The sequence below is a fragment of the Typopeltis vanoorti genome, chromosome 22 (genome assembly GCF_054136105.1).
Source record: "Typopeltis vanoorti isolate ZY-2024b chromosome 22, IOZ_Tvanoo_1.0, whole genome shotgun sequence".
NCBI classification, from domain to species: Eukaryota; Metazoa; Arthropoda; class Arachnida; order Uropygi; family Thelyphonidae; genus Typopeltis; species Typopeltis vanoorti.
Genome location: NC_143570.1, coordinates 39,735,459 through 39,748,525, shown reverse-complemented (window position 1 = coordinate 39,748,525; position 13,067 = coordinate 39,735,459). Strand labels below are relative to the sequence as shown.

General features: G+C 36.6%; 1 protein-coding gene across 2 annotated transcripts in view; it reads right to left on the bottom strand.

The window, feature by feature from the left end:
• LOC150094342 (uncharacterized) overlaps positions 1-13,067 on the bottom strand; it is a 484,937-nt gene that overhangs the window by 259,212 nt on the left and 212,658 nt on the right. For both annotated transcript variants that reach the window (XM_090412362.1, XM_090412363.1), the window contains exon 16: positions 2,925-3,107. In XM_090412362.1, the coding sequence (XP_090268488.1) occupies positions 2,925-3,107 (183 nt within the window). The remainder of the gene's footprint in view (positions 1-2,924; positions 3,108-13,067) is intronic.

The following is a 13,067-nucleotide window of genomic DNA, read 5'->3' as shown; positions in this document are numbered from 1 at the left end:
AGCAAGTAAAAGGAAAAATGTACATGGCAGAATGATTTTAAAGAATGCCGATGGTAGGGAGGTAACTGAATCAATTGATATAGTTGAGTTACTGAGTGAGCACTTTGCAAGTATATATCATCCAGGTGGTGACATTGCAGAAATGAATGTACCAGTAGATTATATGGGAATTGCAGTGAATGAAGTGGAGGTGAGTAGTCTATTGCATAACCTCAATGTCAATACATCCGTGGGATTGGATGGTATACCAGCTCGTGTTGCACGAGAAGCAGCTAAAGAATTGTCAGTACCCTTGACCATTTTGTTTAATTTGAGTCTCGGGTCTGGGTTAGTCCCGAGGGGATGGAAAGAGGGGAAAATAGTTCCACCGCATAAAGGTGGTTCCAAGACTGCTGTTGTAAATTACCGACCGATTAGCATATCAGGAATCATTGTCAAGGTCTTAGAGAAATTAGTCAAGAAAAGAATACAGGATTGGATAGATGAAAATGGAATATTGTATGGGGGACATCATAGTTTTGTGAAGGGTAGATCATGCCTCAGTAACTTGCTCATGTTTTATAACACAGTGACTGCTGAACTGGATAGAGGTAATGGGTTTACAGTGATACTACTGGACCTTGCCAAGGCCTTTGACAGGATACCACATGGAACCCTAATCAGTAAACTGGAGCAGATGGGGATATAGGGTTGGTGAGATGGATAGGATGGTTGAAGGAGAGATACCAGAGAGTGGTTTATGCAGGAGTGGAGTCTAAAAGACGGCTTGTGACTAGTGGTGTGCCGCAGAGCTCTGTTCTTGGACCACTGCTTTTCAATTTGTTCATCAATGATATTGGAAAGGATTTGAGAGGAAGTGTTCACTTGTTTGCTGATGATGCAAAGTTGGGTAGAGCAATTGTGAGTGCACAGGATGTCAAAAGTTTACAGGATGATTTGGATAGTTTAGAGGACTGGGCTAGGAAAAATGGATGTCAATTTAATGCGGCAAAGTGTAAGGTTATGCACTTTGGGGTGAAAAGAATAGCAGCAGTATATCGCATTGGTGGAACCGTACTCCAGGAGATTGATGAGGACAGGGATTTGGGAGCGTTGGTGGATAGGGAATTGAAGTTTAGGGGGCACATTGCAAAAGTGACTAAATCAGCTCATCAAATCACTTGGCTTATGAAAAATACTTTAACATGCAGAGACAAACAAGTTGTTGTTCCTCTGTATCGAGCCTTGATAAGACCCCATCTGGACTACTGTGCCCAGTTATGGGCACCAGGGTTTCTTTGTGATGTGGAGGAAGTGGAGAGGATCCAGAGACGAGTGACCAAGATGATAGCAGGTCTGTGGAATGAACCTTATGAGAATAGGTTGAAGATTTGTGGGTTGCAGAGATTGGACGATAGGCGAAGGAGGGTGATATGATTGAGACATTCAAATTACTGAAGGGTTTCTATAAGATTGATCCAGAAGATATTTTTGAAAATATGACTGGTGGTGGGAGGACTAGGGGCCATGCATGGAAACTGGGCAAGAGCATGGTTGACAAGGGAGTTAGAGCTAGTTTTTTTACTTGGAGAGTGGTGAATGAGTGGAATAAGCTTCCAGAGTCTGTTGTGGGTGCTATGACCGTGAATGAGTTCAAGGCAAGGTGATAGACATCGTGATAGACACAGTGTCTATTATGATAGAAACTGTGTCAATGTAGAACAGTCGTTCTTGATATGATGTTAGGGCCTCCCTCGATGAGTCTGTCGACTCCTTGGAGTTGCCCGGAACAATAATAATCATCATCATCACCCAAATGGAAGACGTCCTAGAGGAAGACCCCGCAGAAGATAGATGGATAACATTGAAATGGACATGAAAGAGCTAAAGCTGCAAAACTGAAAGGAGTTGGCTAAAGATAGGAAAAATGGAGAACTGTGGTGCTTGCAGCTAAGAACCTTAAGGGTTTGTGAAGCTCAAGTGGAAGAATATATATATATATTTCCATCTATAGTTCACCTGTAAAAGCCTGCTTGACTTTTTAAAATGTTCATACATATTTTTCTTTTAGATATGAAATTAATTTTTATTCTGCTCAAAATTAACTGGTGATCCCTTCCTATTTCATATCTTCTGAACACACTTGTCCCGAACTAGTGGGATGATACTACTATCAACAGTAACATCATTAGTGAGACTTTTTATTTTTCCACATGAATTTGTGCACATATTTATGATTGAATAGTAATGATTAGGCTATCCTGAATGGATATCCAACAGGTACTTACTATTATTAACCTTGATGTTAATTTTCTTCAAATTTTCTCAAAACATTTCTATGTACCTGGTATTAATTTCCTATTCTGCTGTTTAGATCTCCATCATGGAATACTCTTTCTTTATGTCAGCTGCGTTTTCTAATGATCCAAAAAAATTCTTCTACTTCTTCTTTCTCAGTAGAACCTTCTGTGGGCACAAATAAGTCTAACTATCCAATTCCCCATTTTGATGTCTGCTACATCATACTACTTGAAACTCTCTGCCAGACTAAAAGATTATCCTCATGTTTACTGTTGAATACTGTAACTACTCCTTCCTTACCTGATAATTATTGCTTAAATATAACATCTTGGAGTTGTTATTTGGAAGAGTCTCCTTTTCTTTGACAGCATATCTCAAATTCTGCAATATTAAGTTGGAATATTTTTCAGTATCTGACTTTTCACTGTTCTCCCTGGTTTTTTAAAACACAGCAGGAGGCCCAGCTGTCTTTTAGAAAACTGGCATACATTGAAATCAGGTATGAGGAATAACAGTAAGCCTTAAAAAGTTTGCAGGGATCAAGGATTGAGAAATTAGTTGCACTATCTCTCATATATATTGTATTCTGGAGTTGCTTTGAAATAAGAACTATTGATTTAGAAAACAAAATGAATAATACTCACCATCAAAGAAATGAACTGTATCTTTACGATAAAAAACTAAAGTGGGAAATGTTATAATATTGTACTCTTTTGCAACATTTGGATCTGAAACTTTAACAAAATCAATTTCATGCTGCTCAGCTTCATCATCAATATGTTCTAATTCTTTCATAACTTGTTCACATTTTGGACAGTTATCTTTATCTGAAAGTATGAATAAAGAATAATATTGAAAATGAAAATTATGCTACAAGAAAGCAGATATTGAAAATGTACAGATATTGAAAATATAAAAAATGATTAAATTATACTGAAATCAGAACCATAAGATACTTTAATATAATAGGTTTTGAGTTATATTTAGCAAGTTTAAGTTATACAAGAGGCATTAAATTAATGAAATTATAACTAAACTAAATTTATTAATAAATAAATTTAAATAATTAAATTTATTATTTCAATTTATTCAATTTTTTAAATTTTCATGCATTAATTTTTTTTATCGCAATTATCATTGGTATACCTGTTAACAAGCACTTCATATGACCAGTTATTTTATAGCTACATACATATATTCCATACAGTAATATATAGCTACATATATGTTGCTATATAGCTATATAAATAATAAAACTTTCATGATTAGTTTAAGGTTTCAATTCCATGTAAATGATTTTACTGGGAAATGAAGTGGCTTGTTGCTAACAAGCTAATGCAAAGAGAAGCTTACCAATAATCATCATAATCAAATTCCTGATATGTAACCTCAAGGGTGGTAGAGAATACTATGATAGTACTATATAAAGAGATTAAAATTACTAAGTTCATATTGACAATTTTCCTAACATAGTTAATCTACTATGTATTAAAACTCAAATATTGTTAGATCTCATATTTCGACACTTCTGATTGCACTGTTTCACTTGCATCTTGGTCTTCCTCTGAGTCTCTTTTCCCTGCCACCATGATATTAAACACCAGTTTTGCTAATCTAGCATCTCTCATTCTGCTTAAGAGACCATACTGTTACGTTTCCTTCTATTTTCGTTTCCTTATTAGAGTACATATTTAGTATGATCCAGTCTTCTCTATATCCTTCTACCTTAATTTTATATCTTTCTCCTTAATATATAACCCAGTTTGGCTCCTAGGGATATTTCCTCTTCAGAAACTGGCAAATTTATATTTTAACTGCGACAACCAGCTTCCTATAACAAGAATATAATTCACGCTCAGGGAAATATTCCTAGGTTTTAGGCATATACGTTAATCTAGAATTCATACACGAGTATATAGATCTCGGTACCTTGAAGTCGTGACCTAAGATCTAATCGCAATTATATAATTATCTAAACTCCTCCCCGCTATTTGGTTCTAATTTCACAAGTGGTAGTTTGACACCTCGAATTCAGGCAAGACTCAGGTTCAAGTAACAAAACTTATTTATTAATGCTAATAGACAGGTACATAAATCTTGTATTAAGTTATCAAAACTTCTGAATTGCTAGCTAAGTAGATGTCTTATGCTAAGCTATACAAACCTGTTCAATACTAATCTAACCTTCTTACATAAACTGATATGCAAAATCATGTAATACAAATGGATAATTAAACAATGTCACACTCAAGTCGAGTTCCTTCATTCACATTTACTTTAAATAGATATTTCACAACTCATTTCTCTCTTAGTTAGATTTTACTCAATCAACAAAGGGTTTTCACTACTTCAATCATAACAAGTTAGAGATTTATCCTATACAATTCTTTGTTTAATAGAATTGGCTGTATTAATTACTCTATCCTGTCAAAGTTCTTTAAAATGTCCTCAGTCTTGCTTTATCAAGACACAAATTCTACCTTCAAACAATCTCAAGATATAAAACAAAAGGATCTTTACTTTACCAAGTCCCTCCAAAGGTTTATTAGCTGCCAGATGTTGCTCGGGTCATCCTTCGTCTTGCCTAGTTCTGGGTCAGGTCTCGTGACTGAGTTGTTCCATTCTCTGCTACCGGACACAAATCAGGAAATGGCTGGAACTACGAGCCTTCTCTGCTTGCTTGGGTGGGTCATTCAGTGCTTGGCACCATTCTGCATGAGCTATTGATTCTCGTACGGGTCTCCATGGAATACCTCTCAGTGCAAGTCATGAATACAGCCGGCTGTCTCCGTCAACATAGCACCCTCGGCTTGTCTTTTCTCTGATCTCTCGTTGAGCGTCCTCGATCTTCAAAATCCCGGAAGAAACAGAAAAAAAGCCTCGAGCTTGGCACGTATTGCCTTAAATATTCTTTCTCAGCGCCCGCTTTTTCTGTATTGTTTTTTTGCATGTTCCATAATTTACATCGCCCATAGGTTGATCCCTTGCTTCCCCTCCTTGCTATTAGGTGTTGTTTTTGAGGAAAGGTGCTTATGTCAGCCTTCTCCGTAAGCTGCAGCCTTCGGTGTTACGACAGGCACTTGTGGCTTAGACATGACCGTTGATCCTATTAGTCATTTCTTACCTGGTGACTTACGATTTTTTGATAGCTTAATAATACATAAATTAAGCCATTATTCCTTTACATGAAATGCTAATCTAACATAATTCTTGATTTTAGCTTTCTGTTTGACAATAAATAATTCCAATACATTACACATACTGATATACACTTTCACACACAACAACTTAGGTGTTTCTCACCTTCTGCTAAGCAGGTATTATGCAAATTTCTTTGTTATTTTGTAAAGCTTACATGTTAGATCCTGAATGAATAACTTGTCAAGAAGTTCTCCATTCAATATCTTACAATACCATCTGAGATAAGTTGTGCTCACACATTCTTAAATGCTAATAATGTCCAGTTCCTTACTAATACCTTCATTTTTAATGAGTCTACCATTGATGACAATGTTCACTCCCCTAAGTTTTCTTAGAACTCTCATATGCGGTCTGCAGTTTCTGACAATTGTTTTATTTCTAATCTAGCTCTCAGATCCATGAGTTAAAATGGTTAAAACATGATCTTCTATACATCTATTTGAGTCAAATGCAAATGGAAACACGGAATCAAAAGATTCATTGCAGGAGGAGCTTAAGGATATTCCTCAGCCATAGCCGAGTTAGCCGGTCTTGGGCATGGACAGCAGGGTTTTTTTCCTCCAGTTTATCTGGGGTTTTTCATCCCGCAAGCAGGCAAACCGGCCCCATGAACACACGGATCTACAGCTATCAATACTTAACCCCCCCCATGAGGGGACTCAACTCGCCCCAATAGGGATGGGGGAGAAAAGGGGGGAACTCCATATGAATAAATAAATTGCAGGAGGTCACTCTCATGCAAAAATATCATCGAATCATGTATTAAACCCATTTACAGTTTCTGCACTGACCACACTCTAGGCAAAACAGTAAACTAACCAACCACTCACCTTGCAAAGAACATGTTCCTAACTTCCTTATTCATACCTTCCTTCTACAGCTTCGAGCGATGGCCTGTTGTTCTATTCTTCTCCCTCAACTTTATGAAATATCTCCACCACATTATTTTTAGCAACAACAGCTCACCAGTTTATGTCTCAACCATATTGCCTATCCTTCTATTTACAAGGCTCTGCAAATTATATTTCCTTATTTTGTGTTCATATCTCACATTTCAAAGACCCAATACTGCCTTAATGAATCTTCTCTAGGTACTAAGATATCCTCTTGACAGGTAACTAGATCTGCACAGTGTAATTAATATGCAACCTAATCAATGCCATATACAAAGAAATCACAACCTCTTTGCATCTATATGTTAAGACCTCCTTATCATTGCCATTTCAAAGTTTCAAAAGATTCTATGTTAGGTTATCGATGAAGTACACATGGAATCTTTTGAAAGTGTGCTACTCAATTTTCAAAACTTTACCCATCAGAACTGAGCAAATTTTGTTCTCAAGACATGAACCACATCTAAAACACCAAACTCTACTTATATCATAAGAAAAAAATGGTTAAAACAACACACACACAAAAAAAAAAAAACTGATTGAACTCCTTAAAAAGAACAATCCTCACCTCCCAAACAGACCACACACAGAATATCATCATCCTATATCAAAGATACAATAAAAGGACTGGGATCTCTCCTAAAAAAAAGACACTAAATTCATAAAGGTCTTTCATCCTTGTGAATGTGACATCATGGATAGTTTGAGAGCAGTGGATGATGAGGAGGAATGGTTGACTGTGAGTGAAGAAGAGGAATATGGAGAATCAAGCAAGCTGGATATTAATAAGGCAGTAGGACTTGATGATATAGCACTGTGTATTTTGAAAGAATGTGCCAGGGAGTTGACGTCTCTGTGACAAATTTGTTTAATATGAGTCTTACACTGGGTCAAGTTCAGAAGGGGTAGAAGGAAGGCAGGATTGTGCCACTTCATAAGGGAGGTGACAGAACTCAAGCATCAAATTATAGGCTTATCTGTGTGAGTCAAACTAGAGCAGATGGGGGTTGGATATTACACTAGTGCATTGGATTGGAGATTGGCTATCTGATAGGTATAAACTGCCTGAGTATGGTTGGGGGGGGGGGGAAGCAACATCCCAGAAGAGGAAAGTCACTGATGATGTGCCCTAGGGGTCTGTGTTAGGGCCATTGCTGTTTAACCTGCATATTAATGATATTGGGGAAGATTTGGATGGGAATATTCAGTTATTTGTAGATGATGCAAAGTTGGTATGAACTATGAGGAGTAGAGCAGATGTTGTGGCCTTACAAGAAGACTTGAACAGACTGAGTAAATGGACACAGGAGTGGGGATGCCAGTTCAATATTGCAAAATGTAAGATTTTAAAATTCGGGAAACAAAGATGGAATGTAGAATTTATGCTTGATGGGGATGTATTGTATTGGAGGTGGAGGAAATAATAAATTGTGAGGTGATGCTGAATAAAAATCTCAAATTTAGAGGACAAACTGCCAAAATTATGAGGACAGCACAGCACAATGAATTCTGAGAATGATGAGAGCACCCTGACTAGTAGAAGTAAAGAAATTCCTGTTCCACTGTATAAGGCCTTGATTAGGCTACATATGGACTACTGTGAAGAGATTTGGTCACCTGGTTTTCAAAAGGATGAAGAGATTTAGAGAGGGACCAGAGATGATTGACTAAAATAGTTTCAGATCTCTGGAATGCTGAATATGAAGAAATGTTGAGACGATGCAATTTACATAATCTAGTGGATAGGAGGAAAAGGGGTGATATGAAAGAGACGTAGAAGTGTTGGAAAAGGGGTTGTTATAGGATTAAAGTTGAAGAGGTTTTTCATAAAATGGGGAGAGACTGGAGGAGAAGAAGCGGTTATCCTTGGAAGCTGTATAAAGGTGTGAGTAAGGGAGTGAGAAACAGGTTATTTGCATGGAGAGTTGTGAATGATTGTAATGCACTGCCTGAGAACAGACTTTTTCTCCTGTGTGTTGGTAATTTTCCCCTCCTTTTGTACATTCTGGAGATCGCTTTGTAGGCTGGTGGTGGATGACTCACTATCTGTTGCATCACAAACACATTCAATAAAAGATTTCTTAATACCAAGATTAAACAAAGTCCCCTTGTCTTCTGTTCATATTAAAATTTAAACCTGCAGGCCTATTACTTTTAAAAAATCACGGCACTACGGTTTCAAAACTTTCACCCTACAATACAAACTTGCAAAGAAAGTATTCAGTATTACTAGATTTCAGAACCGGATAACTTGATCTTCAATTTCAGTGGAAAAATTTTCTTTATACTTCCTTGCTTATTGGTCACTAACATTTGCAACACAGATGTTATTTCTTTTAGTTTTGAGAACAGAGGATACGCCGTCCATTGTTGTAATCGGCTTGCAGGCAATTTTTATGATTGATCGGTCATAAACAGCGGTATTCTCTTCCCCGATTGTTGAAAGTTTTGATGTGTGAAAATTAACAATAATTCATGAATATTTCCATGTTTAAAAATATGCCGCTTGGTCACTGACATTTGCTACACAGATGTCAATTCCTTCAGTTTTGAGAACAGAGGGTATGCCGTCCATTGTTATAATCTGCTTGCAATCAATTTTTATAACCGGTCATAAACAGTGGTATTCCCTTTCCTAAATGTTGAAAGGTTTCCATGTGTGAAAATTAACGATAATTCATGAATACTTCCATGTTTAAAAATACACGGCTTGGTCACAACATTTGCTACACAGACGTTATTAGGTGTTCTGGGTCTGAGCTTTTCGACATATTCACGAATATTATTCTCCTCAGAATATTTCCACTATAAAATATTTATTCATGAAAAATGTTTAGAAAACTAAAATGACAAATTCCAGGAGAACTTCTTGTGGAACACTTCTTCACCTTCCACAGAACCCAGTTTAGGAAACCCTGGTGTAGATGATGGAGACAGAGATTTGTAGAGTAGGTTTGCTCCCTCGATGAGTCTTTGGACTCCTTAGAGGTGTCACAAAATAATAATAATAAATAATAATAATTAGAAGAATCTACAAATCACTGAACAATTTCCATTTTTCTAAGATAAATTAATGTGGAACCCAATATTTCAGACAGTATGGAAAACCTTGATAAGAAGAAAAAAAAATAAAAAGTATATATATATATATATATATATATATATATATATATATGTGTGTGTGTGTGTGTGTGTGAACAACTCAAAAGCAGATCAGCAAAATATACTTTAAATAAAAATAATTTCATCAGGCAATAGAAGGCAAGGCTAATATAGATGGTTCCTGTGGCTGAATAATAAAACATAACTGTTGGCGTTTTCCTACACAAATTTTGGCACATCACCCTTTTCTCCCATTAGTAATAATCACAGAATATCACTATGAAGAGTGTCCCTGCAGCTCTCCATGCAACGTCACTGTCTTTGTTTTTCATGTCACTTCAATCTCAGCCTTTGTTGAGTACGTGTCTTTAAATGGACTTTGATAATGCTTGCTTGAGCTGGTGAAATATCAGTATCTAAATAATTGATTTATTTGGGAACTACTTTATTTTCATTCCAGTTCCCATTCCAGAAACTTCAACATGAATAATTCATAGTGATGTTATCACAGTTTTAAAAATGTGACCCACAAATTAAAGTCTCTGTTCACATTCCTAGCTCTCGTATCTGCTCCACTTCCTTTCAAATTTGCCCCAAAATTATATACTCTGTATTGTATTGAAATACCTTATTGCAGAACATGAGGTATTTCAAGACCTTATGCTCTGCAACATTGAAGTTTCACTCACCCAGCCTATTCAGATCCTCCTGTAAGGTCATAACTTTTATTCATCATAGTTCTTCCCAGCTTGGCATCATATGCAAACAACTGTATATCTTCAGTTCAGACTATCCTGATATCATTAAAATGCAAGTTAAACAATGACAATTCCAAAACAGATCCTTGCAGCATACCACTACTGACCTTCCTCTTTTGATATACTACTTCTCTATACACAACCCACTGATCAGACAGCCTATCCACTCACTAGTCTCTTATCCAATCTCATTAGTAATAACCAGACAGCAATAATTTGTCTAATAAGCTGGCAATCAATCAAAGGTGTGCCTTTGATAGATTGCCAGCTTCTCATCTGGCAATCTATCAAATGTCTTTGTAAAATACAAATATATTACTGTATATGCATCTCCCTTATTCGGTAAATTTTTCACCTTGTAGTATATAAGCAAATTGCTAACACACAATTGTCCCTTAACAATGCTCCTCACTGCTCTTTATTCTCTCCCTTCCTAACATGTACTGAAAAAAGTCTTCAGTTTCAATCCTATAAATCTACTTTAACAACTTATATGCCTTCTATCATGTCTCCTCTTTTTTGCTTATCAGATAGTTTTTGAAGCCTACAGATTGCCAATCTATTCTCATAGCAAGCCTTCCATAGATATACCACAATCTTTGTCACTCACCTGTGGATTCTTTTCAACACTTATTCATCTTCCACCAAATCTGGATGTCCAGATCTGTATCGGTGCACAGTAGTCCAAATGTGGCCTTATTAGAGCCTTATATAGAGGAACATAACTTCTCTATTGTGTTTGTTAGTTGGTTGTTACTTCAACAACCAATGTAATCTGATGTACTGTTTTCACTACCTTCACAATATGATCTCTAAACTTCAATTCTCTGTCCAAAATTACTCCCAGGTCTCATCAGTTTTCTGCAGTTTCATTCCATCAATATAGTATACATTGTGATCTATTCTTTTCAAAGCACATCACGTTACACTTTACATTAAACTAGCAGCCATTTACCTTATATGGGTTAAGCCCATACTGATAGTAGATTTAAGTCTTCCTGCAGTATCTGTGCATCAGCTTCAATTACTCTCTCTCTCTCTCTCTCTTCCCAGTTTAGCATCAACAGCAAACAACTGAATATCTCCTGTCAAATCATTTCCTATCAGTGGTGGCTTGTACATAAGCACTGACACTGCAGTGCCCCAAGGAAAAAATGAAAAAATTAAATTTTGTTTGTGTTTATAAATAACAATGCTTACAACATTATATAAATACAGTACAACATGTTAAAGGTTACAGCTTATGTTTCGACACTGACTGAATAGTTAATAATTGGAATTGTTCGATTAACGCTTTAGATTGCAAAATAGATGCACTCCAATCTAACGCTGTGTCAGAATTATTGCGTTCGGCCAACTGCAGCTAGACTCACCGATATTTGTTTACACTTGTCACTGCATAACAAGAGAATCCAACACTGCTCAATGAGCAGTGTCGCTACAGATAAATTGTACGCTTGCACGTGTGATTTCTGTGAGATACGAAACTTTTATTACTGGTGTGTGTTTGTGGTGAGGGTGAAATATTTTTGGTAAATCTTATTTTATTCTGTTACAATAATATATAATAATTTATCTATTATAAATACAAGGCTGAATTATGATGAGTGTCACTGTTGAAAATATGAAAGTATTATATTTTCTCAATTATTGTTACATGAAACAAATGCACTGCGATCTAACGCAGTGTAGGAATTTCGAAACCGACACTGCTCACTGAGCAATGTCGCTACAGATATATTGTATGCTTGCACGCATTATTTCTGTGTATGAAACCTTCATTATTGGTGCGTGTTTGTGGTGAGGGTGAAATATTGTTAATAAAGCAATTTTTGTAATATGCAAATTTACTTATTAATAAATTGGTTACTGATTAGGAAAAAATGAATTATTTTTTCTTATTTTGTATATGCAGCACCCCCACTTAAAATTTTCACCGACCACCACTGTTTCCTATATTACTGATGGACAAATTAAACAACAGGGGAACAAGTACTCAACTCTGTGGTACACCACTAGTCACTTGTCTTCTACTTGATTCAACTGCTCCATAAATCACTCTTTGCAAACTGTCCATCAGTCACCCTATAATCCAAATCAACAGAGATGTGGAATTCCATCAAATGCCCTTGCAAAGTTTAGCAATATCACCGAGTGGCCATTTTCCCTTATCTAACCCCACTGATAATTTATTATAAAAAGCAAGTAAATTACGACGGCAAGGGAAAGACTTATCCTTCACAAAACCATGTTCTCCCTTATTATTATTAACATCTGACCTCCATGGAGTCAGAGACTCATTGAGGGAGGTACACACTATCGCATACAAAGCTCAAGCTCATCCAACAGTGCCTTAAACTGATTCAATGTCTCTACATTCACAATACACTCAGCAATGCATCCCACTCACCAACCACTCTCCAACCTACTCCTCACTCCTCTGCTCACACTCTCCTCATACAGTTTCCAGGGATGGCCTCTTGTTCTACCCCGATCTCTCATTCTATGGAAACTTCTGTGTCAGCCTGATAACAACCTCAACTTATATGTCTCAATCATATCCCACCTCCTCCTATTCACAAGACTTTGCAATTTATATTCACTCAATCTGTCTTCTACATTCCAAAGACCAGTTACCACCTTTGTGAATCTTCTCTAAATCCTTTCTAACATATCCTCATCACGATGAAAACCTGGTGTCCAAATCTGTGCCCATACGAGGCCTGATCAAGGCCTTATATAATGACATCATAACCACTTTATTTCTGCATATCAGGGTCCTCTGCATCATTGCTATTATCCAATGTGACCTCTTCACAGCTTGTACAATGTG